This window comes from Perca flavescens, chromosome 9 (genome assembly GCF_004354835.1).
Source record: "Perca flavescens isolate YP-PL-M2 chromosome 9, PFLA_1.0, whole genome shotgun sequence".
NCBI classification, from domain to species: domain Eukaryota; kingdom Metazoa; phylum Chordata; class Actinopteri; order Perciformes; family Percidae; genus Perca; species Perca flavescens.
Genome location: NC_041339.1, coordinates 17417908 through 17444766, shown reverse-complemented (window position 1 = coordinate 17444766; position 26859 = coordinate 17417908). Strand labels below are relative to the sequence as shown.

The window sequence follows — 26859 nt, the reverse complement described above, 5'->3', positions numbered from 1 at the left end:
TGGAGCGGGAGATTGGTCGGAGAATCGGCGCAGCGGGTGCGGTATTGCATTCAATCAATCGCACCGTTGTGACGAAAAGAGAGCTGAGCCAGAAGGCAAAGCTCTCAATCTACCGGTCAGTTTTCGTTCTTACCCTCACCTATGGTCATGAAGGCTGGGTCATGACCGAAAGAACGAGATCCAGGGTACAAGCGGCCGAAATGGGTTTCCTCAGGAGGGTGGCTGGTGTCTCCCTTAGAGATAGGGTGAGAAGCTCAGTCATCCGTGAGGAGCTCGGAGAGAGCCGCTGCTCCTTCAGCGTCGAAAGGAGCCAGTTGAGGTGGTTCGGGCATCTGGTAAGGATGCCCCTGGGCGCCTCCCCCTAGGGAGGTGTTCCAGGCACGTCCCAGCTGGGAGGAGGCCTTGGGGAAGACCCAGGACTAGGTGGAGGGATTATATCTCCAACCTGGCCTGGGAACGCCTCGGGATCCCCCAGTCGGAGCTGGTTAATGTTGCTCGGGAAAGGGAAGTTTGGGGTCCCCTGCTGGAGCTGCTCCCCCCGCGACCCGACACCAGATAAGCGGATGAAGATGGATGGATGGATGGAAAAAAATGAAAAATTTGATATTTTAACCCATTTTTCTGTTTTTCCAAATCTCCGTTTGTGCTTAGAAAATTGAACTGATAAGCATTACACTGACCGCTGAGCCCGGTTCCCTGCTTTCCCCGGCCAGGCCACATCACTATGTGCTGTAGCTGCTTCCCCAGCAGACTGAGCCGGACTCCCTGCTCCCCCCGCCGGGCCACATTGCTACCTGTATGTGTGACGGCTAGACGAAAAGAAGAAAAAAAATAGTTGAATTTATAGTTAGATAAAGTTGTGAAAAAAAATACTGGGAACCAAGCAATCTGCCAGTTACGAACAAGCACACACTCCAAACGGGCACTGCACTAGTGTTTTAAATGAGCAATGCTCTTCACCTGTAATGTTGGATCAGCCAGGCCTTGATCTCTGCTCAGTAGTGCTGTGGGGTTGTCCTGACTCTGTGTCTGCTACTGGGTGGGCATTGATCTGGCGTTCGGTGGTAAATACCAGGTCACTCACTATACTGCACTCCATCAGGCAGGGGTCAATCACAGCCCAATGGGGAAATGATGATAGGACAGAGTCCTTCTCTGCGTGTGTTTGAGTGCAATTGTGTGTGTTGAGGTATCAAGTATGCTATCAGTGTCCTCAAGTCATTGATTGGTCCCTTGTGTCAAGACGCTGTCATCGATTCTTTTCCAGGTCACAGAGGAAACTCTTGGCTCAACAGGGGCTCTTAGGTTACCCATCTGTGCATGCATGTGATGCAGAGAGGCACACACACACTATGTTCAAAACAGATGGTAAAACTAGAACTCTATATTATATAAACACTTGTAATGCAATGTAATTGGCAGCAATGTTTAGCCAAATCCACAAACCTTTGCAATAATTGTAGAAGATCCAGGCATGTCTTGATTGTTGACCAGGGAGACATGGACACTCTCTCAGCTGCATCAAGTTTATGCCTTCAAAGTGGAAGTTTGAGTAATGAAAAAGAGACAAGTGGGGCGCCATGGTCATGCAGTCTAGACCCATGGGGTCCTTGTTAAAAAAGCAGGCAACCTGACAGACTGCCTATGACAGGAAGATGGAGGAAAGAGTCCTCACAGCTAGCTTAGCTGCTCTTTTAATTGGTCTTAATGAATAATTAAGGAAATCAAGATGGAATTGAATCATGTTTTTCAACTGCTATGAGAAAAGGCAATGGCATAGCGTGAAATCACTTGGTGTGTGTGTGTCTGTGTGGCCATATGCATACAAGATGTGTGTGTTTAACTTCATGCTTGCATATTTATGTGTCAGCATACATGTGTTATCTGTGCATACCTGCTGTTGTGCACATTATCAGATTCCTGCAGTGTTATTGCGAGTGCAATAACGGCAGCAGCAGAGAGGACTGTGTGCCCATGTGCAGGTGGCCGTGGCTGTCCTCTCCCTCCGCTCAAGAGGAAGCTGCTCTTCGCTTTCAGAAGGAATAAATCTTTTATTTGGTTTGTTGTATTTTTAACCAAGGGCTCTTGGTCACGCAACAAAGCCCTGCTCTCCATCCCCTCTGCTCCAATCCTCTCTCCTCTCAGTGCCACAACACACCTGACACTGTCATGCAAGTAGAGACACGATCACATTTCTTCTGGCAAGTAGACATTTTCCTACCAAAACGAACTGATGCTGATTTTTTTTTAGTTTGAGTGGTTCTTGTGGGAAATTCTTAGGTGCCATATTTTCCAGTCAAGTCCAACAAATATAGGTCTAATCTCTGCTGTGCAATTTTTTTTTTACATATTCTAGTTCAAGACATTTCTTGATCTTGAACTATGGTATTACATTTAGTTGATTTCAGGAAGCCTTACATCCTGAACACCTGTGTTCCTCTGACACTATGATGTTATTGATCTTAGTGGCTAGACAGCCACACCCAAACATAACCTAAAAAGATCATCCCATTAGCTCATTCTTACCTCACCTCCCCTCTTTGTTACCAAGGGACGATGACTAAGATGCAGTTCGACACACAGACAGTGCTACATATCAGTCCAGGCATTGTGTGTGTGTGTGTGTGTGTGTGTGTGTGTGTGTGGGGGGGGGGGGGGATACACAGAAGCGAAAGTAGTGACTCAGATTAGGTGCCAGATGAGGTAGACAGCTGGGATGAGATGAGAGGACTAGAGGAAGATGGAAGATGAGTCAGGCTGACAACGATTCTCTCATTCACAACCCCATCAAGCATCAACCCTTGCCCTGACCTTGGATATATGATAGAGGGGTTTTGTGCGTGAGTGTGTTTATGGTTCACAGGAGCAGCAGTGGGACTGGATGCAGATGCTTGTTTCTTGTATGTGACCTCATCAAGAGAGCAGGACACAGCAATAATTAATGCTCTTAGCAAGCTGTAATGTCAACGTTGCATTTAGACAAAAGGCCAGTAACCCAACATACTCATATTAAGCAATGTTCAGCTCATTGGTTTGGTTCTGGTTTTCAACTTTTACTGTTTGCTGGCTGGTGAACATAGTGGAGCATGTAGCAGCTAAAGAGCCAGATATTTCCCTCAGGAGTTGGTGGAGAGTAAAACAGAGCTGTGTGTAAACATTGGACTTACCTTTAATGGTGACACACGACTCCAAATGAATGCTGATGTTGCTAATATGCTGTATCTGCTGGCTGCGTAAATACGCAACGGTTTGCTAACAAGTTTGCCATTTCAACTTAAAAGGTATATGTCAATGCTGTTTTCCGCTTGTTTGCACCAAGTGACCAAACAATTATTTTCACTGTTGGATTCACTGTACCTTTGTACTAGATCATGGTTGTCAACCTCTTCAGTGCAGAATTATTTAGTACTACAATAACTAATAATAATAATAATAATTATAATAATAATAATTGTATTATTATATTGCATTGTCTGGAAATAAACCTTCCCACACAATATAATATATTCTGCTAATCAAGTTCTTTCTTAAAAAAGAATGAAATCTGTGAAAGTAGTTGGATGGTGGCTGTGTAATTTAGCCGTATTGGCTTTAAATTAATTTGAAATGAGCTACAAAATGATGGCTGGGATTTTAGTTACTCTCCCCTCCCCGCTGACTCCTCTGCCTTTTCTCCTGTCCTTCTACTTCCTCACTTTCTCTTTTCTCTGTGATAACAATCAGCAAATATGAAAAGTAAACTCTGGAGGAAATGTTGGCAAATGGGTTTTTGGTAGATTGTGCATGAATATTTAATTTAGTCATAAAGTAGGGGTTTAGTGCATTAATGGCTTTTCCGCTGCTGTCACTCCATTTGACCCCCTCCCCTTCTTCTCCGCTTCCCACCCAGATTAGGATGGTGGCACAGTTTGCTATCTGCTGATTGGTTCCATTAATGACCATCTTTATACTGATTAGACCATTATAGATTTCTTTAGGAGGGTGGGGGTTGTCAGACTCATATTAGAAGACTATTTATTAAATAATAATAAGAAAAAAAAACAATTCTAGCAATAGTCAAGACTGGGTAATTGAAACTAATAACAAGAGAATCTGATAAAGACATTTCTGGAGAAACTGAGCAATTCGTCTTTTAGTCAGAATATCAATTTTACATTGGTTTGAAGCAGGTTTGAAGTCTTTGCAAAATGACTTCTTTCCACTTATGGAGGTAAAGATCGAACTTTATCAAGATCTGCACTCATAGAACATCCAAGAATAGAAACACTGATGCCGGCTTCCTGGTCAGACATTATGCTTTGAAGAATAAAACTGAATTCTCATATAACACTAGCTATTTTAAGATAATTTGGGACTCCAGTCCATTGGTGTGTAGTATTGTTTACTGTGCTACTGGCCACAGAGCCCCAGAGTCCAGGCTGGCTGGCTAGACTACCGGACAGCTGGAGTGGCCGTCACCTCTGGATCCCAACTGCTTCCTTGTTTTCTGACCTAATAACACTTCAACTGGCAGGTCCAGTCTAGCCAGACATGTTTTTTAAATAATGATTTACCTTCTTGAAGTTCTATACGTAATATAAGTGTGACCTGCATCAAGTCAGTCCAGTTAGTATCTGTTAAGCTTTTAGCCATAAAAAAGTGCAGTTTGTGGCATTCAAATACCAAAATATCTGCCAATCGTTTTATTTCCCGTGTAGTGAACCTGAATAGTAAACCGATCAATCATTTACTCAATAATAAATTCTTTATTGTGGGTTTAAACTGTTACAGTGGGTGTCTTGTCATTATGGTAGTGAGAGGCCAGTGGCTTCAACCAGGGTGTGATCCCTCGGCTCTTGGCTGTTTGATAAAGATTAATTCAATCCTATTTTCTGCCCTGAAATGCTTTTGATAATGTAATTCTCTCTGTGTCAGATCCCCTCCTCTCTTTGTGTGTGTGTGTGTGTGTGTGTGTGTGTGTGTGTGTGTGTGTGTGTGTGTGTGTGTGTGTGTGTGTGTGTGTGTGTGTGTGAGTATGATTCTCTCTCTCTCTCCTAAGGAACACTAAGCACCTTATCCATGTTAAGGACTAACAAAAGCAGCAGGAAGAGAGAACAGTGGTTGTGTGTTGTAATTCTCTACCACAGATTCATTGTCTGTGTAAGTAATGGCAGGCTGAACAGCGCTCACATTTTCATCTGCTGTGCTGTGCAGAGAACTGAAGAGCCAGTAGAGGGCGCTTCAGAATTTAATCAACCTCTTCCATTTCCATAAAAGTTTGGACATGACAGATATGCAATGTTTTTTTATTATGCACTTTATTATTATTATTATTATTATTATTATTATTATTATTATTATTTAGTACTGTAGTAGTATACAAGTTTATTTATGTACTGTACAGTATCCTTCACAAAAGACAAGACATGCAAAAGTATGAACATTTAAAACAAAATCTGATAAAAGATGGATAAGAGTTTTAAAAAGATGTGTACTAATAAGGATTTTCGAAGTTAGTTCAGTCAGAGTAGGATTTGCTAAATAAATCTGAATGTACAGTACATGTAGTGTTTCTACTATAAACAAACATATTTGATGTCGTTTTTTTCTGGTGTAGTTAAAGGTGTGATATTAGCCAGCAGTAGTTGTTGTTTAATGTTTTGTCCCCTGAACAGCAGCAGTGAGCAGAACTAGCGATGTAAATGTTTTCTGATGTTATTGATTCCTGCTGCGGCTCCATATCTGACTGGCTGTGGAGAGTCAGCGGCCTCCACAGGTGGTAGTAGCAGAGTATGTGTGTGTAAGAGAGAGTTGGAGGTTGGGGCTGGAGGCCATATGGTTGTACATGTGTGTGAGTAAGTGAGTGTGTATTGGTGGACTGTATGATCTCCGCTTGCTCTTCTTTTGTTGCTCTGTGTCTCGCGTTGTCACAGTGACCTCTACTGCTTACAGTAGTCACCCTCTCCAGCATCCATACCTCCTCAACCATGCACAATACTCTAAAGCCATATCTTTACAGGTAACCTGCAGCCCTTACTGTGCTGGTATACATATTTTACAGGCAAAATAACATTCTAGCATCATGTTACTAAAGCATCTTCCTACTAAGGAAGCATCTTGTTTCTTTTCTGTCTTCCCCATGCTGAATGACCTTCCCTCAGTCACAGCACAAGCATCATTGGCCCTTTTCGGTACTTGACTTAAGACTAAGCTCTCCAAAAAGCCTCTCACACCACCCTTTCTGCATTGAGAAGTATCCACATCTTTCTACATGAGGACTAGATGTCATGATATCTTGGCCGTTCTCGTCTCACAAGAGTCCCCCAAATTTTATGAAAATACAATACTAAATCACGGGAGTAGTCCTTAAACATTATATACAAGAATAACTCAAATTCAGCACACACCAAACCTTAACATAACCTATAAAGATATTTTTGTTCTCACCTTTAACCCCTAGAAAAAAAAAATTTGCTGATAAAAAAAAAAGTCAGAGCACTATTCTCATTAATTTTGTATTGTTTACTATGACTATATTATTAATAGTTGCACTCAGTGGACCCCATTCCACTCATATTGTATATTATAAGTCAGCCTGAGTAAGAGCATCTATCTAAAATAAGTGATTAGTAGCCTATCAGAAAGTCCCACTCCAGGCAACACTGTATGTAAGCAGAGAAGGATTCTGAGTATGCTGAGAGTCTCTTTGCTTATCCCTCTCAGCAACTGGTTAGTATGTTGCTTGAATATTAATGAAGTCTGGTCCTAAAAGCCAGCTTTGACTGTGACCTAGCCATACTGTGTGTGTCTCTCTCTCACACACACACACACACACACACACACACACACACACACACACACACACACACACACACACACCATCCTTCATCCTTTCCTAGTATGTGAAGATCTTCTTTCCTGAGGGACTGATAGATGAGGAGGGCTGAGGTGTTGATTACTGCAGTGCTCAACAGTCAAGTGTGTGTCTTGTAAGTGTGCGTGTGTAGGGAGGCAGCAGGTTAAAGAGAGGGGTAGCCAGCTAGCGCCTCCTCTAGACTTCTCAGCTGCTGGAAACATCAAGTGTAAAATTGCACACTCTTTCAAACACACTCGATCAAAACCCATGAGGTCACACTTACACATGCGCTCACACGCACACACGCACACTCGCTCGCACACACGCGCGCACACACACACAGTTTTGGGGATACTGCTCTGAAAATATAGTTGTACAAGCTTGTATATTCTTCACATTGGATGTTGAACTACACCAGGAGTTAACTTAACATAAGTACAGTTTTATTAAGAGATTATTTCGGAAAAAAAAGAGGTTCAAAAGGTACAAAAAGAGGTACGAAGGATAAACTACTGGTACAACTGAGCAAACTAAACCAATATGGTAAAAGTGAGATTAATTAATAGACTTCCTGCAAGAATTTAAGATAATTGATGATCATTATATGACATTTGTCTAACTTTCATCTCTGTTTTTCTTCCAGCAACAACGGCGTCTAGACCTGTTAACCATCACCAACTCTGGTAAGTCCCTGAGATCTTATGACTTCACTTTCACCCCCCAGTCCACCTCTCTACTACAACACCACTCCACCACTGATGTAAAACTGCACTGTGATGCTCCCATAGATAGCTCAGCATCAGGGTAGTTTCCATGTTTTTCATGTGGCATGATATGGATTTGCAAAAACATGCTAGTAAGACACCCAGTGTAATTTCCTTTAACCCACTTCTAGATGCTAAAAGGGTTACAAGCTGTTTCTGGATGCTGCTACACAAACACATAACTACACAGTTGGGTAGTAGAACAAGCACAGATACCATGGTGCTTGTGTTGTGCAAAAACCCTGAAGCAAAAGCACTGCTGGTCAGTTACTTTAGTTACTCTATGTGTGTTAAGCAATGCTGTCTTATGATGTGATGTATTCAATGCCAGAACTATTGCCTTAAAGCTTTTATAATGGGATAATATGGAACCCATGAATTCAGTGTTGTAGTCACACAAGTCATTAGGGCAAATGTGTGCCCTCAAGGCTATGCTACATGTGCAAACATCCGTCCATGTGTTTGTGTGTGTTGTAGAAGCAGTCTGTTGGCCATATGGGAGACATACTCATTTTGGGATTTTTAAAGGTCCCATATTGCAAAAAGTGAGATTTTCATATCCTTTGTTTTTGCGGTGCTGTATATTTTTTAATATGGGACCTTTAAGTGATTAATCAACAGGTCCGATATCAATGTAACAGTAATTGTCAACTGTCACAATACTTCTGACAAAGCTATCAAGTTCTTCTTAAATTAACGCTAATGTAACTGGTTATTAATCCATGTTGATGAAGACATCCAAACCAGTAAATATGTTTGTTTTGATCTTATTAGTTTTATTAAGGTCCTCATTATACTCTACTTAAGTGCCAGACTTTGTGCAACACCTAATTGCAGTCTTTGTGTGACTGTATGCAACTACATGTATGTATGTCTTTATAAGTGCGCGCAAATTGTTTGTTTGTGTGTCTGTATATGTTTAAAAGTTGCTACATGGGATGTAATGTAGACTATGTGTTTACAAGATGTTTTCACATCCAAATCGCATATGCTCCTGAAACCCTCTGGTATACCCTCCAGTCTGAAATTATGTCATAAACTCAACTGAAATGCTTAGATGGTAGAGCAGCTGCACATATGTAGAGGTTTATTCCTTGAAGCAGAAGGTCCAAGGTTCGAGTCTGACCTGTGCCGGTTTCCTGCATTTCTTCCCCTTTCATATCTCAGCAGTCCTATCCATTAATAAAGGCAGAAATGCCCATAAAAAATAATCTTTAAAAAAAAAAAACACTCACTTAAAACTCACATTAATACACATCTAAAGTATCTCACATGTACTATTAAAACAATATCATAAACATGTCCTATACTTTATTGACCAAAAATATGAAAAAACAACTGCATCTTTTATGTGCACATCCCTTAAATGTTGGCATATACAAAATGTGATCCCTCTTGCATGACACACTGTTGCTCACTCATGCTCTACCAAAACTGAGTAACATATATACTGTACAGGATCAAAACTACAGCATTATTTATTATTTTGTACAAATTTAGCAGCAGTTTTTGCATTGTGTGTTTGTGAAAGGAAACATTTTACATGTAGTTGCACATGTTTCAGTAAAGAACACAAATATAATACTTTATCTTTATAAGTTTGTGTACTGCTCATTTTCAGTCTGCATGTGACAGGTAAAATATGTGTACCATTTTGTGCAAAGTAGTTTGAATTGTATGCAATATGCACGTCAAACTCATATATCTAGCAGTCAGACACGCATATGGTGCTCCAAGTTTGACTGGATGTGGATCAACACATGGTCACAAAGTAGTTGGGCTGTTAGAAATCTATGCCAGTCTCTTACTGTAGAGAGGCAGGTGCGAGAGCAAGGGACCCGCTGAGATGGAAAGCAAATAGAACTTCGAAAAACGGAGGAGGAGAAACAGATGGGGACGGCAAGGAGGATACCGAGACCCATATGTCTAAAGTATCTGGATGATCTAATATGCTTTGATTAGAATAATGCTTATGTGAGGCTCATGGAGACCGGGTTAATTTAACAGGTTTACATTGCAGCTGTTCCTCGGGCCCTGGACAGAATCAAGACTCGCCCCTGGCCTTCATATGAAAGGATTATATTATCATATAGAAGGATATACTATACAACTTATTTGAACCAATATATTACCAATATCTAAAACACATGATTTAAAAATTTGGTTAATGATTTTCATGACTTTTTAGATCCAGCCGTGTACATCATCATATAAGCCCAGCCTCTTTCTTCTCTCTGCGCTTGCTCTTCTTTTGTTGTGTTGCACAAAGTGAACTTTAAGCTCCTGCTGCCTCAGAGTCCTCTGTAAGGCCTCATTATACAGTAGTGTCTAAATTGATAGCAAAAAAACAAAGTAACTGAAATCTTATGCTACAAGAAAAGGGAAAAGCAAAGGGATCTGAATGCTTTGCAAAGCAGCTGTACTCACCAATGTTATTTCAATTTGACTCTCTCTTTTTTGTTGGTTAGCCAGTATGCAGCGACAAACTTTAGCACGTCATGGTCTGTTAAATGAGGCAAAATGGCACAACAACTGGAGAGAAGTCTTTCCTTTTGCTACAAAGTTTTACTCAGGTGTTAATAACATGTCCTGTAAAGTTGATATTCTCACAGTCACCATCACATCCCACTGAATGAATCTTAATACATCTTAAAACTTAACTTGTTGCATCTACTCCTCTTTGGATGAGCTTACATTATATTCCAGTCAAACTCCCCTCCTCCTTCAGGGTTTAGTCTACACTTATGGAGGGGCCCTTGATAGACTAAAATAGCTTTTAATTATTTCTCACTGAAAGGTTTCTTCCTCTGACCAGTGTAGAGCTCAGTGTGCTGTGTAAATTATTGCAGGTCATTATTCAGGCTATTGTTACGTGTGGCCTTGAAGGGAAGTCTATTATATTCTTGACTTGGCAGACATATTTTATCCTGCCCTGCTGCTTATTACTATTCACAGTAGGTGAGCGGACACACACACACACACACACACACACACACACACACACACACACACACACACACACACACACACACACACACACACACTGAACACTATGAAGGTTATTATGATGGCTGTATGAAGAGCAGGTGAGGCTTTCAGATGAATGACTCTGATAGGGAAACACAGGCAGGACACCCTCTCCTTATCCCTGCAGATTAAAGGAGTTTCCGCTCCTTCGCTTCTATTCTCCTTGTGATCCTCTCTCTCTCTCTCTCTCTCTCTCTCTCTCTCTCTCTCCACTGTTGGCACTTCTTCCACTGCTCATTTGACTTAGCATCTCTCGTTATCAACTCTTATTTATTAGTGATCTTATATTATCACGTTGCCCTTTGTCTCTGCCCTTTTTGTGTATTATTATTCCCTCCTTTCTCTATCCTTCATTCACCTCTCTTTGTCTTGTCTTCATAGCGTGGACAGTGGGAGGAATCACAGGGTGTGAACAAACTAATAGGCTCAAGTGGCTTCATAACGTGCTGTGTGCGAGAGAAAGAAAGGGATTCTGCCCCTGCTGCTCTGTTGGCCTCTGTCTCTAATGGTGTTCATTAGCTACTCTAAAGAATGATTCACACGTGTGTTCAAACACGTTATTGAGTGTATATGTGCTTTACATAAAGCCTCACATAGGGGAGAACAAAAAACACATGGTATATCTTTTACTCTCTCGTTCTCCTTTCACACACACATGCACACTCACTCCCACACACACAGACCCACTCAAACCTCACTCGGCCCTCCTTTAATTGGACACTTGAGCAGCGCACGGCTGCATCTGGCTCCTGTTGAACACAGCCTGACATTTCAGACTGCTGACCTTTCAAGCCCCGCCACAACTAAATAATGATTAGTCCTGGCAACTGTTCCACCACAGCAGCAGCCAGGTACACACACACATGCACATGAGCATGTGCACATAACCGCGCACACAAGGGTGCAGGCAGCACAAAACAAAACGAAAAAAAAACACCTGCACGGAAGGCTTTGTCTTTTCACAGTGAGAAAATGGGGTGCAGACATTGATTCTAAAGGCCATTGTCATTCTTTTAGGTTATCGATTAGATTGTCCTTTTCCATATCTGCAGTCAGCTCACCCAATAATGTGTTGTTCTAAATTAACTCTGCTTGCCTCTGTTTAGTTTCTCTTTTTCCCTTTATGCGCTCTCAGCATTACAGTGGAAAAAAAGGTCAATCATATTCATGAGATCCAGGCAGATTTGAGAGGATGTGTGTGTGTGTGTGTGTGTGTGTGTGTGTGTGTGTGTGTGTGTGTGTGTGTGTGTGTGTGTGTGTGTGTGTGTGTGTGCGTGTGTGTGCGTGCGTGCGTGCGTCTTTGTTTGTTTGTGTTTGTACTTGTGCACACACATGCTTTTAGGTTTGTGCACAGATGCGTGCAGCGTGTGTGTGCATCTAAAGCAATGAAGAAGCGTGGCGATAATAGGCAGTTCTCAGATCTCTCCTTTCACTTTCTTCTTTTTCACTCTATACTTCTCTCTTTGTATCTCCATTTCCCTGCTGTCTCTGGCAGAACAGAATAGAAATTATCTTTATTAGAGCCTCTCTTTCTACAGACAGTCTTTATGTTTCCTGCTTGCTCTCTCCAGCCAAAACCACTTTACATATCTGTGAGGTCAAAGGTCATGTTTTGCACAGCCAGCTGCTCACAATCAAATGCTGTGTGTCTGAATCTTCCATTCTATAGTGTGGAAATTGAAGTATTTAAATTTAGCATGAGAGTGGCATGAGTACAATATGAACAAGATTATTAAGTATGTACCTGATGGTCACAACCATAATAATTTCAGCCTTATTGTTTCCATGGAAACACATCAATTCAGACATCAAAGCAGGGAAATCAGCAGCTCACGTTGTTAAAGTCCAATTTCAATGCATTTTTTGAGTCCAGGATATATTGAATGCACAAACAATAAAAGCACAGCTAAAATGTACAGTCTTAAACAGCTTCCCAAATCTCCATTCTTTCCTACCAGTGTGCATCAAATTACAAAACTGAAAATGTCAAATTGTGGTGGGTACAGTAAGTTTATCACATAAACCCAATTCTATTAGTGAGTGTATAAATAAATATAATTAATTTGAATGAATGTGCATTGTGCTGTAAAAATCCCTCACCGTGCAGCAAATGTTTGGCAGCTATAAACTAACCTACAAATTTAGATAAACAGCCATGATGTGGAGGTTAAGTTAATACTTTATCTTCTTACAATAGGCAACAACTGATGAATGAAAATTACTGATCTTTTCACACTTTCACCAGTACAGTAGACATGAAAATTAGGTTTCTTACCAGGATGGCACTTACAGTTGCTCAAATTGCCAGGAGGAGCAACATTTAATAAAACAAACACACCATTAGGAAAATATAGGAGCCGTGGAAATTGGTTTGGCTGTTGATAGCCAGGGATAAAAGCTCAGCCATCGGCAACAAGTTTGTTGTTTCCAAACGTATAATTAAAAACATTTCAATGTAGAAATAAAAAGTTGTTATTTTTGTTTATGTGCAAAATTAAGTTTTAGACTCCCATGACCCTTGCTTTCTCTCCTAGGAGGAACCAGCATTAACAGTGCATTTCTACAGACAGAGGTTTCTGTAATTTACACAATGCACCAGCCTGGCCTTCTCTCAGCTATTTAATAGCTTCCATTTCTTCAGATGAAAGTCTCTGGGCAGCCACCCAAACAATGTAGTGATATATCATGTATTTATGTCTTTGTTGTGGTGGTGCTGTTGTTTTGAATGTGATGTATTTTTCTAGGTCCTCTTGCAAATTGCACTCATGGAGTTCTGTCATATTGGTGTAGTAAGAGTTTCCATCCCACCTCTAAATCCTATGAAATGCTTCATGAGACACAAGGAGAATATTTAAAGTCTCTTTGGTGGTACTATTACTGTTTGACTTGGAAGAAAACAGGTTTGTGTCAGAACCAACATAAATCTTTCTTTCTTTATTCTTGCAGATACATTAAATTTAACCCCTCTTGTTCAGCTGTACAGACTCATCAGCCAATTTTTATCTGCCGTACTGATCCCCCCCTTTGAGTTACGCTGAAACCGACACTGCTTCATTAAGCTCTAATATCATCCTGATTTACTCCCGTCTTTCTAAAACCACACATCTTAGAGTTGAGCAACAAAGATCTAGCCGACATAGTAGTTGCAGTGCTGTGTATGCACCCATCTTTAGCGCCATTTAGCCATGCTCTCTGTATTTCCCTGAAATATTACTTATGACCTTATCACTCCTATTAAAATAGAGGAAATTCCAGGCCTCCTTTAATTGTTAAAAATAAAATAGCCAGTGGCAGCAGTATGTCTATGTACAACACACATAAAGTACAGGCCAAAAGTTTGGACACACCTTCTCATTCAATGCGTTTCCTTTTTATTTTCATGACTATTTACATTGTAGATTCTCACTGAAGGCATCAAAACTATAAATGAACACATATGGAATTAACAAAAAAGTTGTGAAATAACTAAAAACATGTCTTATATTTTAGATTCTTCAAAGTAGCCACCCTTAGCTTTTTTATTAATAAGTAAAAAATTCCACAAATTAATCCTGAAACACCTGTGAAGTGAAAACCATTTCAGGTGACTACCTCATGAAGCTCATTGAGAGAACACCAAGGGTTTGCAGAGTTATCAAAAAAAGCAAAGGGTGGCTACTTTGAAGAATCTAAAATATAAGACATGTTTTCAGTTATTTCACACTTTTTTGTTAAGTACATAATTCCATATGTGTTCATTCATAGTTTTGATGCCTTCAGTGAGAATCTACGATGCAAATAGTCATGAAAATAAAGGAAACGCATTGAATGAGAAGGTGTGTCCAAACTTTTGGCCTGTACTGTATACCTTTCTGACCCCAACCATCACATATACCATTAAGTTTGTAAGGCATGAAGGCATAGCTTTTGGAGCTCTTCTGCTGTCCTTAATACTTTAAGCAAGTGTGAGCTATTCTTGCACATTCTTCCTACCCGAACACCTAGTGCTTTTTTTAGACAGTGTTTCTTTCCAGCCTGAGTTGACCCAGGGGAGGGGGAAAGGTCTGAAACAACCTGTATGCAGCCTGCTGATTGCTAACCAGGCCTGTGGTACATACCTGAGCTGATAGAAATCTCTGGGTGGCTCGATCACTGCGTGGTTGACTGGCTTTCAGGCTGGAGAGCTGCAGAGATTTGTTTTTAGTGGAGCACAAGACTTTAGGAGCGAAAGAGGTAGGGAAGAAGAAGAAGAAAAGAACATAATTTATATAAAAAAATACTATCAGGCTTTTGTGTAAATGAGCAGCTGTGAAAACACTTCCTATTATTAAGACAACACTTCCTATTATTGCCCTAATTATATCCTTTCTCTGTGAATTTGCATATTTAATCTCCCTCCTCTTTATAATGGGGGACTATGCTTCTATTTTGATGTGGTTAAAAAAAATGCATAAAACAAACAAAGAAGGAGATGAAGGATGGGAGGGAGGGAGCTTCATATTGAGTATTTTCCAGTTGATTTTGTTGAAGGCTTCTCAGCAGCGTAGCTAAATAAGCAGCAGCATGCTAATGAACAGTGAACGAGTGTGATAATTTACCAGACAAAGAATGGAGGACTGTGAGAGATAGGAACCAGAAGGAAGGGGCATCACAATATTGAAAATATTTCGAAAATATTTGTCATTAAAACAATTATTTAAAACCTGTCTCTGGTCTATATGCCTGAAGGTTCCTTTTGGCCAATCACATAATACTAATGCTTAGAGTAAATATTCCCTTAGTCGCAAATACCGTAATTTCACGCACTGTACACACAGTCAACCATGTGTTTCATGTTTTTGCATGCAGAAAAGGAGAGAGCGTGCTAAACTCAGAGGACAGTAAATGACAAGAGAGAAGCATAGACTTTGTCTGTCCTCTTTCTAAAAGGGCAATGTGACGAAGGCAGTAAACAGGCTGTGGGCTCTGAGATTATTTCTTTTTCACCAGCAGAGCCACCAGTGTTGCTGAGCACTGCTGTGGAGCAAATCCTCCTAGAGAGGACTGATTGGATTTTTGTTCCAGGGAGCCTTTTGTGTTAGCAGCATAGGGACTAGATAATAGAGGTTGATGCCACTCTGTCTCTGTGTTATGGCTGGTGGATTGAGTTTTTGGGACTGTGTGTGTGTGTGTGTGTGTGTGTGTGTGTGTGTGTGTGTGTGTGTGTGTGTGTGTGTGTGTGTGTGTGTGTGTGTGTGTGTGTGTGTGTGTGTGTGTGTGTGTGTGTGTGTGTGTGTGTGTGTGTGGAGCCAGGATATCCGTCTCTCTTAACAACCACTACATGTATATCATATGTTATTCACAACCTATTGCATCCTCTTTGCTTCAGAGCCTATAGGATGCTAAATATTGAAATATATGGGAGATACCTGTTACTAATAGTAAGGCTTTACCGCTAACATGAATTGTTAATATGGTAACCTGTCACTCTGCTAAATTGTTCATATGAAAATATTCGGTGCGTACGTTGCCAGGAGATACTCGCTGCCATGGTCAAGGTCATTATCAGCCTTTTCTCAGTCTGTGCCTCAGTCCTTCTGTCAGAACTACGTGTGGAGCATGTATACCCAATGGGTGTGTATGTTGAGGACTGTATTTATAAATAACAATGTTATACATTATTGATTTCCATAGGGAAATTTGAGTTCTAATTGCCCTGCTTTCACTGGCGGATCAGCTGTCAGGTTCAGCTTCAGAACAGCAGCCTCGGCCTTTTCCAGGAAAAAGCAGACGCTTAAACCCAAGTCCTTTAAATTCAGGAAAATCACTATTTAATACGCCACCCTGCTATACTGTGTGTGTGTGTATATGTGTGTAATTTTCAGATTGAGAAGTATTTGCCCAAAACATGGTATGTATGGTCATCAGCCCTGGAGGATAATTATAGATTCATTATATATTGACATATTGACCATTGATATTGTCAAACCTCTGCAGACGTAGTTGCACATTGCATCTTAAATCCTTTATCCCTGTCTGTCAGTGGCGGCAGCTTAGTGAGAACGTAGGTGTGGACTGTTGTCAGGCTTCATCTCAGGCCATGCTGCACCTGATTGCCAGATTCGTCTTGACTGTTTTCTCCTCCACAGCACTAAATGTGTCTCAGCAGTGACAGAGAGATAGACTGTGTTTCCCGTTGTCACATCAGCTGGCATCCTGCATCAAGATAGCAGAGAGGCGATGATTTACTACAGATTCAAATAGGTTTGGGTCAGCATTATTTTAGCTCAAACAGATAAAAATGTGTTTGTATTTTGTTCCCCGGAGTTTAGATTTTGCTCGTTAAGATGAAAAGCAGATTTGGATATGAATAAAAACACGAAATAGATTGAGGGTACAAGGGAAAAAAAACTCTGTGGCATTTTTATTTTATTGTACTTTGGAGACTCACAGCTCTTTCAACAGAAAATTAAAACAAGAGTAATAAAAGAGCAGCGCGTAATTGCAAAAAAAAAAAAAAAACGAATAAGACGACTGCAGCTGCACCAACACTCTGTATTAAGCTCTGAATCAATCTTACTCTCCTCCAAGTGTACAGTAAGCTACAGGAATGCTTCTGTGGAGGCTTTGGCTCTGTGACTTTGCCTGTCCTTGACTAGTGTGTGTGTGTGTGTGTGTGTGTGTGTGTGTGTGTGTGTGTGTGTGTGTGTGTGTGTGTGTGTGTGTGTGTGTGTGTGTGTGTGTGTGTGTGTGTGTGTGTGTGTGTGTGTGTGTTCTTGTTTAACTATATTTGTGGGGTCCAAAAACCGGGAATACAGTATACTTGTGGGGTCCGGACAGCTTTGTGGGGTCAAAATGCTGGACCCCACAACTTTAAAGCGCCCATATTGTGCTCATTTTCAGGTTCATAACTGTATTTTAAGGTTGTACCAGAATAGGTTTACATGGTTTAATTTTCAAAAACACCATATTTTTGTTGTACTGCACAGCTCTCTATCACTGCTGCAGATCCTCTTTTCACCTGGTTTCTGTTTTAGCTACAGAGTGAGACCTCTTTTCTTCTTCTTTTTCTGTTCTATCTTTGATTGCACTCGCACATGCGCAGTAGCTCAGATGTAAAGCATGTCAGCTAGCTAACTCTAGAGACAGTAAAAGAAAGCCTGTTTCTCCAATTTGGTCAGTTTTAATTCAGGATTAGCTGGGAGACTTGTAAATGAGGGTGCACATGTAAGTAGTTCTTTTGTAGATTATGGTGAACTTGTGTGTGTTGTAGCAGTGCTTTGCTATTGAGAACGACGTAGCATGCTAGCGTTAGCATGCTAACGCTACGAGCTAACGGTTGTGGTTAGCCAGCTCATTTCGGACTGTGACGTCACAGTCCGAGCCGATTTTGAACAGCTCACTAGGACACTGAAGGCAGGACACATTCAGAAACCGTATATCACTCAAAACATCAGATGGATTTTTTTCAAAGTTTGTATGTGTGTGGAAGCACCAGAGACACAAAAGAACACCCCAAATCCCAGAAAAAAAGTGTTTTTTTTCATAATATGGGCACTTTAAAGGGCAGTTTGAGGATTAAGACTTGGTTTTATGATTAGGGTTAGAATTAGGTTATAGTTATGGTTAGGGTGAGGGTAAGGGTTAAGGTTAGGCATTTAGTTGTGATGGTTAATGTTAGGGTAAGGGGCTAGGGAATGCATTATGTCAATGACGGGTCCCCACAAAGATAGTGAAATGCACTATGTGTGTGTGTGTGTGTGTGTGTGTGTGTGTGTGTGTGTTAGAGTGGGGGGCTGGCTGGTCGGTGGTTAAGTAAAGGCTGCTAGTTGTCAAAGCACTTTGCCCCTCAACATGCCCCTGCCACCCCCCATCTGATCCTCCACCATCGGCCCCCTAGCGAGGAGCGAGCTGCTGGTTAGCCTAGGTTTTATCTGCTATTATCTGTCAGATGCTGTGCACCTGTGAGCCTGGCTGCCCCTCTGCGTGACGGGCGGCTGCGGTCGCTCGTTCAATCCCAGTGGCTCCCTGCTGTCAGCTACAGCAGCAATGAGAAGTTCTCTGGCTGCCTTTCGTCTCTGTCTGACAGCCACCCTGGAGGAAAGGGTAAGAGAAGCAAAGGGAGGAGAAGGAAAAGAGGGAGAAATACCATTAAGATGAGCTGTATTCCCACAGACCAAAGCCTGCCCAGCAGCCATGTGCGGTAGCTCACCTGGCTGCCAGATAAGTGGAGATTAGAGGTGGAAAAGGTATTAGAGGCAGAAAAAAAAAAGTCTCTCTGAAACCCGGGGACAGCCTTGATACTTTTAGGATTTCTTGTGTCGTGTGTGACATTTGATGCCGACGCAGAAAGGGCAAAGAGACAGCCGGTCCACGTTGCTCTAACACAGATTGGGCAATATTCTGTCTTTTATATATTTTTGCTTGTTTGTTCCCTGTAGTCTATTGTTCGACTTGCTGTTGCCACAGTATAAATTACAGTTTTGTGAGTTCCCTATCTAGTTAGTGGAGAATAACAGTCTGGTGACAGTGGCAAGATCAATACAGGGCCGCAGTTGGAGGTAGAGCGGCCCTAATGAACCGAATTGACTGGTGCTGAAATATGATCAGTATTTCCCTGGTGGTCATTATGTTCCTTATGAAGAAGATCGATGTCTCCTGGGTGGATCACTGAGTATACACAGCATGATGGCAGGGCCGGTGCTGTGTTTGTGTGTGTGTGTGTGTGTGTGTGTGTGTGTGTGTGTGTGTTTCTTTCTTTCTTTCTTTCTTTCGTCTGTTTCTTTCAGTTAAAGGTCTGTTTTCAGGCCCTGCAGCATTAGTAACTGATGTGCTTGTATGAGACTGTGCTGTTCATTTCATGGGCTATCACTTTTTAAATTGGTGAATGCCTTCTTCATGGTTGATTAGTAATTCATGCAGAGCTAATTAAGAGGCATAATAAGAGAAAGACTGGTGACATGCCTCCAACCAAAATAGGAAATGCTTTTACCCCGGACTGTAAACAGTTGTGATTGATCGTGGTGGCACGTTGCCCATAAAAGACATTTACGCTCCTCTAAATCCGTCATCTTGGAAACAGACACCCATATCTTCATATTGCTCTGTGCTTTCCTGATCCTTGAGCATCTTTCCAGAAAGTTGCCTTAATGATCCCTCCATCCCGGCTGCTTAATGCCAGGCATCGTCATTTTGCTGTGTGTGTATGTGTATGCTGCTGCTGTTCAGGCTGGCGCTCGCACCTGCCAACCATCATCACACACACACACACACACACACACACACACACACACACACACACACCTGCACCAGCATCTGTCCATCCTGTAAATTGGCACAGGTGCTGCCTTTAGGTTCTCCTGAATTGCAAGACCTCAACTTGTTCTCTTTTTCTCACTATATTCATTTGTCACACATATTTACACACATACACTGATCAGAAGCATAAAGTGGTTGTTTATTTTATCAGTCCGTCCATCTGTCCGATGGTGGTCAGTGGGAACGCTTTATGATTCCAAGCGCAACACTGCAATGATGACGTGTGTACCCGCAGTCTAATTCCATCATCAGCATCATTACTGCTATTATCGTGTGTGTCTCCCTTTAATACAGGCTAATGGATGACCAATAAAGATAGATGAGCCTGGCAGTGTGGAGCTAATAGGCAGGACATGATGTCTGGCTTCTGCCCTGACTCCAGACTATACCCAATGAACTGCCCCCATAGATGAAACATAGCTAAAATATGATCTAGAGTTTTTCTTTCAACTTGAATGATCACTTTTTCTTGAGCTAATTAGCATGCCAATAGTTTATAACAACTCAGGGTGGGTTTTGTGTGCTTGATTAACTGCTTAAAAAAAGAGCTGATTGGATTCATTAAATAAATAGCAGCTGTGCTTTTAATTCTCATAATGGTGAAAAGTCAACACACAACAAACGGATTGGACACGCAGCATTTAGCTGATATTTAAAGTGTTATAGTTTTACACCGTTTTGGATATGGAAAGGTCATTTTATACTAAACTAAACTGAAAGTGACACCAGCCCCTTCTCTAATGTGTCTAATGTGTAATTCTCTATGTGTATGGTCCTATATAACTGTGTGTGTGTCTTTATATATGTCTTGAAGTCTTAAAGAAGTCTAATTTGGCAAAAGCAAAAACGTGTATCTTTACTAACCAAAAAATATACTATATTACCTCATTGCATGTGTATGCAGTACAGTACTGATAATTTTTGAGATAATCAAGATAATAAAATAATACCATGTTGTACGTAACTACTGGCATAGATGCCGCAGTGACCAATCAGCCTTGCCATTCATATCTATATAAAATTGTACACCTTCTGGGCTATTACACAAAATAGGTCCTCAAAACAGTGTGTTCATTCAAGCACTGTGACCTGGTTGAAGCCAAACAAGAGAGCTCAGCAGAGCAGTGGAGCAACGTAGCATGAAATAATTAAATTGAGGAAAAGTGCATGAGTTACGTTGTGAGACTTTTAGTTCATGGAAATAGTTCTCACAGAGGCTGGCGGGATGTACAGGACCTTTCAAACACTAGTTCAGAAATAAAAAGTAGAGCCTGACCGATAAAGGATTTTTAAGGCCGATATCGATACAAATATTCAGTGATATAAAAATCCGATATTCAGATATATCGGCGGATAGATAGATATTTTTTTTAAATCCAGAAACGTCTAACAAAACATAAACAGATTTCTTTGTATTTATTTGTAGTTATTTATGAGTCCTTACTAAAATAATATGATAATGCAGTTTAAAAATAAACTTGTTTGTTTCATTGTCACAACAGAATAGAGGAACATCAAAATATATTAAAGTTCTGATAAATAAAATTTATAAAAATACAAACTTAAGATATGAAACTTAAAGGGCCCTATCTTGCACTCAGCGCAATTGCCTTTGTACACCTACGCATGTATCATTCCTATTTTGCACCCGACGCACAGCGGACTTTTCTCTCCACAGACGCACGTCGGTAAATTAGGGAATGTATTTGCGCTGCAGGGGGCGGTTCAGCGAAAAGAGGAGCCGGGTATAATAACAAAGAAAGATATGACTGAAAATGCGCTTCAGGTGTTTGGATAGATCAGGAGGCACTTTACAGTACAGTCCTCAAAAAGTCATTCTTTGTGGCTTGTTGTGTTTTACACAACATTTCCATGAATCATGGATGTGTTGATGACATAAATGAGGAAATATTAGAGGACTTAAGGAGACGTGATGTTGAACTCCGGCGGAATCTTGTCCGGGAGTGGCATAATGCGCGATGTGCTCCTGATGGAGCGGGTGGACGAAGATGGAGTGGGGGGAGGAGGAAGGGGCACAACAGGTGCAGGTGGTGCGTTTGGAGGCCCACGCTCCATGACTGCAGCAATCCTCTCCAGACTTGTGGAGATGCGCCCGAGAGGCCGCAGCAACATCACCACCCGGTCAAGACGAGCATTTATTACTTTGCCGAATCCCAGACAGCTCCCGCTGGCGTGCGCCAGGCAAATCCGCCGTTATAATAGCAATCGGCCATGGAACAAGCACGCCTGCTCTTAAAGGGAATGAGAGATGACGCTCTGATTGGTTATTTTCCCGTTAAGCCCAAACCACACCTAGCTACTTCAGACCAACCCATTTTAGATTTGCGTCGAGATCCATCCACAAAACTACTTGCGTTTCATACTTGGGTTTCAGATCGTTAAAATAGGGCCCAATATTTTTTAAATATTCATTTATCGTTCATTATAAATGCCGATATCGATAGTTTGGACAATGCCTAATATCGGGCTTTAAAGGGGTGATAGAATGATTATATAGGGTATTTTACACTGTTCCTTAAGGTCTTCTAATGGGGTATGTAACATTGGTTGGGCTGAAAATTGCCCGAATGCTATTTTATTAGGCCCTTAACTACCCTGTGAATATGGCTCTATTTGGAACAAGAGCTTTTCTTCCAAATATGGTATGCTCATGAATATTCCGAATGAGCTACGCGCTGATTGGTTTGAGCAAACTACATAGAAACACATGGGAGACTTGACAGCAGGTCTCATTGCAAAGTTATACATTGTTTGTCGGGCTATTACGTTATTAAATTCACTTCTGAGACTTTTTTAAGCGAGAAATCATCTATATAAAGCTCAAATATGGGCCGTTTTACAAAAATTGATGGCTTATTGCAAATTTGGTAAGACGGAGTTCAGCTGCCAGTGCTGCCTGTGTTGCTGCCTCGCTGCTCTGCCTGCCTTCCTTTACACACCCCGGCCTGCTCTGAGCTCGATTGAGCTCCGTTACGGCTTGCAGCCCACAGCACTCGATACCCGTGCAAAGTCACCGTTTTGGGGTTAATGGACCAAACGCTGGTGCTCTGACAGAGCTCCAGGGCCTGCAGCTCCCCTCTTCCTGCTAGCTAAATGGCCCGTGTGTGAGATAGATAGCGCGGTCAGCGAGATTGTTACACCAGCAATCTCTTACAACAGTTCCAGTTAATCTTGGCTGGCTGTCAGCATAACTAGCTATATTTACAGTTTGAATTTTGTCACGCCACTTATACAACATATCTCTAAAGGTCTTATAAAGCTAACAACAGTGTCCGATTTCAAGTTAATGAATTTTTGTGAAGATTAGGGGTTTCGTTATCTATGACTGTCCCTTCAATCCTATCTATGTGTGGCTAGCTGCAAATCACAGATAGTTAGCTTCATTTTTGGCGTAATTTCTGTATATTTACAGTTTGAATTTCATCACGCCACTTATACAACATCTCCCTAAATGTCTTATAAAGCTAACAACGTTGTCCGATTTCAAATTAATGAATTTTTGTGAACAGTGGGGGTTTCGTTAGCTATGACTGTCCCTTCAATCCTAGCTATGTGTAGCTAGCTACAAATCACGGATAGTTAGCTTCATTTTTGGCGTAATTTCTGTATATTTACAGTTTGAATTTCATCACGCCACTTATACAACATCTCCCTAAATGTGTTATAAAGTTAACAACGGTGTCCGATTTCAAGTTAATGAATATTTGTGAATTTCAGAGGAATTCTAGGAGGAGCTAGCTCTCATTGATAGAGCTACATCCAGCCGCAGGCTCTATCAATGAGACTCGCGGACAAGCCGCGTTTATTTCCCCAATCGTTTGTTTAAATAACTCAACACATTATAATTACACACATTAAAAGATTAACTGGAACCTGTGGTAACAGATTGCTGGCGTAACAAGCTCGCTGACCGTGCTATCACTCACACACACCGGGCATTTAGCTAGCAGGAAGAGGGGAGCTGCAGGCCCTGGAGCTCTGACAGAGCACCAGCATTTAGTAGTCCATTATCCAAAAAACGGTGACTTTGCGCGGGTATGGAGTGCTGTGGGCTGCCAGTCGTGACGGAGCTCCAAGTACCTCAGAGCAGGCCGGGGTGTGTGAAGGAAGGCAGGTCGGGCGGCGAGGCAGCAACACAGGCAGCACCGGCAGCTGAATTCCGACACACAGTTGAACAAAATTTGCAATTAGTCATCCATTTTCGTAAAATGGCTAATATTTGAGCCTTACATAGTTGACATACATAGTTCTCGCATAAAAAAGTTTCAGAAGTGAATTTTGTAATGGAATAGCAGAGATCTGCACGACCTAGATTCGGAAGACTACCTGATCTCAGGTCAGTTGTGTAGCCTATGTAAATGTTGGGGCGTGACCGTTCTCTTAATACACCCATGGGCTGACAAAGGTTCCGGTTTTTGGGAGGTTGACGTCAACTTCCAGCTTTGTTGGGATTCGCCCGTTTTCAGCGGCAGTTTCAAAATATGAAATTTTCATAGTAAAGGGGTGTCAGTGGGACTTTGAGGTTCTATGTATGTCCTATTTACCCACCAAACTGTCGTTATTCAACTATGACAGGGTAAAATCGGTTTTGCATTCTATCACCCCTTTAATAAAAAGGTGTCTTCAGGTGGGCAACTGTGCAAATCACGTTTGGCATGCATTGGAATTTGAATTAGCAATGGGATTACAGTCAGTTTTGTAAATTGTGCTATCAGGAATAACATGACGATAACAGAGGTAATAATTAAATGGAAATAACAGACTGTGGTGAGTTTACAAAAAATGTACCACTTCATTGGGAGTTGTTCTGGAAAAATGTATATGTTCAGAGGGATTTTCTTGGAAGTTACATTTAGAAATGTCTGTAAAAATAAAACTAGAGACCATGTTGCGATGGGATCCCACCAGCTGCAACGCCAAATCGGGCCAGTGGCGTAAAGTGAGAGGGGCAATGGCCATCATTTTGATCTCAACTACACACCTGTAAAGTTTTGTGGTTGTTATGCTATCACGGAGACACACTCTGGCCACAGACAGAAAGACAGACATAGCAAAGTACTCAAAACTGCCTCTGTGATGGTTCCCGCTACAGTAGCTGTCCCCAGGACAACATTTTGCCATGATGACACACGCTGAAAATTACAAGTTTTGCAGAAAATCTGGCTCGTGCAACAAGGCAGGTCTGCTTGGTTCTTTTGGGGAATGATTGTAAAGATTTACAAAGAATATGTTTACTCCATTTACTATCTAACTGAGAAGTTTTGGGACAGATTGATGGTATTGCTGTGGACAAAGTACACACGGCGATACACTAGTAAGAGCACATTAGGTTTAACCTTATATCCAGCTAATTTAAATAGCTTATGTTCTTTATTGTGTGAATAGTTAACTTCATTTAATAATTATAGAATTAATAATTATATTTGGCGTTTTCTTTTGTGAGGTGCAAATGTTCCACCAAAACAAGTTCCTTCCCGAGATCATTTTGCAAAGCCATTGTCGCTGTGTCCGGAGCTTAGCGCCGACCAAGACAGTTGTGATTTGTTTGAAAAAATGCAAACAACCCAGAGCGTTTTTTTTTTCCACTTCCTGAATGTATGTGTGGTGTAGCCAGAGCTTACTCCACAGTGCTGTGGTCTGGCAATGCGAAACTACAGATACAGACTCACAAGGTGAAAACAATACCAGCGTTGCTGTTGTGGATGGTAATAAATTTGGGGAGCTTAACTATTATTGTGCCTCCCATTTTTGGTCCACCTGTATAGACTCTTTCTTTTGGAGAAAGTTGTTTTTAACTTTGATTGACTGGCAGGAGTACATCATGCAAGAATTTTAATTGAAGTGGTGTTCCCCTTTAAACATTGGCCACTTCAGAGACAGAAAGCTCCAGAAACTTAGCAGCCTTATGTTGACAAACCCAGCCTTGAGGAAAGGAGAGCCATTGAACAGAAGCTTAGATTAGCAGTAATCCTGTGTTCAACTTGTTGAGAAGCTGCTCAAATCTCTTGTCCATCACTCTCATTCCTGTCATAGTTTGTGGGGCTCTGCCAAAGTATCAGTGCATAGATGTATGTATACGAAATGACCATGGCACAGCCTAAAACAACCCCTTAATAATACTATTTATAAATAGAATGATGCAAAATATAGCTTCAGTAAAGTTGAATGTGTCTATGAATGTTACATTTTGACAGTTGAACTTGATGCTTCTTCACAGAAAAATGAAACAAGCTAGTCTCCCAAATCAAAAGCATAGCTGGCAGATGTAACCACTCACTTGAATTGAACACAGCCAAAAACACTGCTCCAATAACTGACATAAAATGACTGGCATAAGGTTCTGAGAGTTATTGTGATCTCTTTGTTGTTTGTTTTAAAATGATCTTGTATACATCCAACACACTCTGAAACTGGTCATACAACACAGTGAACGAACACCAAGCTGGCATTTGAAGCAGGCCTAATCATAACGAACTAAATGCCTGAAACTATGAAACAAAATATCAGAGAAGACTCTATATAGTTCTGCATCAGTTACTTTTCAATTACAGCAGCCGAAGCAGAACAGAATTGTTAGTGTCATTTATCGATTGTGGTGCTCTCTATTAGAGTAACAACTGAGAGAAATTCATCCTGTGTTTATAACCACCTGGCTGTCTTACAATAACAAATAGTTCATTTCTGTCAGCTGGCCTTAAGTATTTTTGTTGTGAAACAAGGAACAGATGAGAAGTGTACACCTGGAAACACATGAAAGCTCACAGAGACCAATGAAATCTGACCAGGCAGGTAATCATCTTGGTGGCTTTTCTCTCTGTAGTTCCCTGAAATAATTCCCTTAGAACACAGAGTAATGGGTGTCTAAATTGATAAAGGTAATGACGCCTGAAATGTCTTGCTTAATCACGTAACACAATGCTTGAAATATAAAAACAA

General features: G+C 41.2%; 1 protein-coding gene across 3 annotated transcripts in view; it reads left to right on the top strand.

Annotated features, from left to right (window-relative positions):
• The window catches only part of agbl4 (AGBL carboxypeptidase 4), a 449873-nt gene that overhangs the window by 344164 nt on the left and 78850 nt on the right, over positions 1-26859 (top strand). For all 3 annotated transcript variants that reach the window (XM_028588571.1, XM_028588573.1, XM_028588572.1), the window contains one exon: positions 7479-7518. In XM_028588571.1, coding sequence (XP_028444372.1) covers positions 7479-7518 — 40 coding nt within the window. The remainder of the gene's footprint in view (positions 1-7478; positions 7519-26859) is intronic.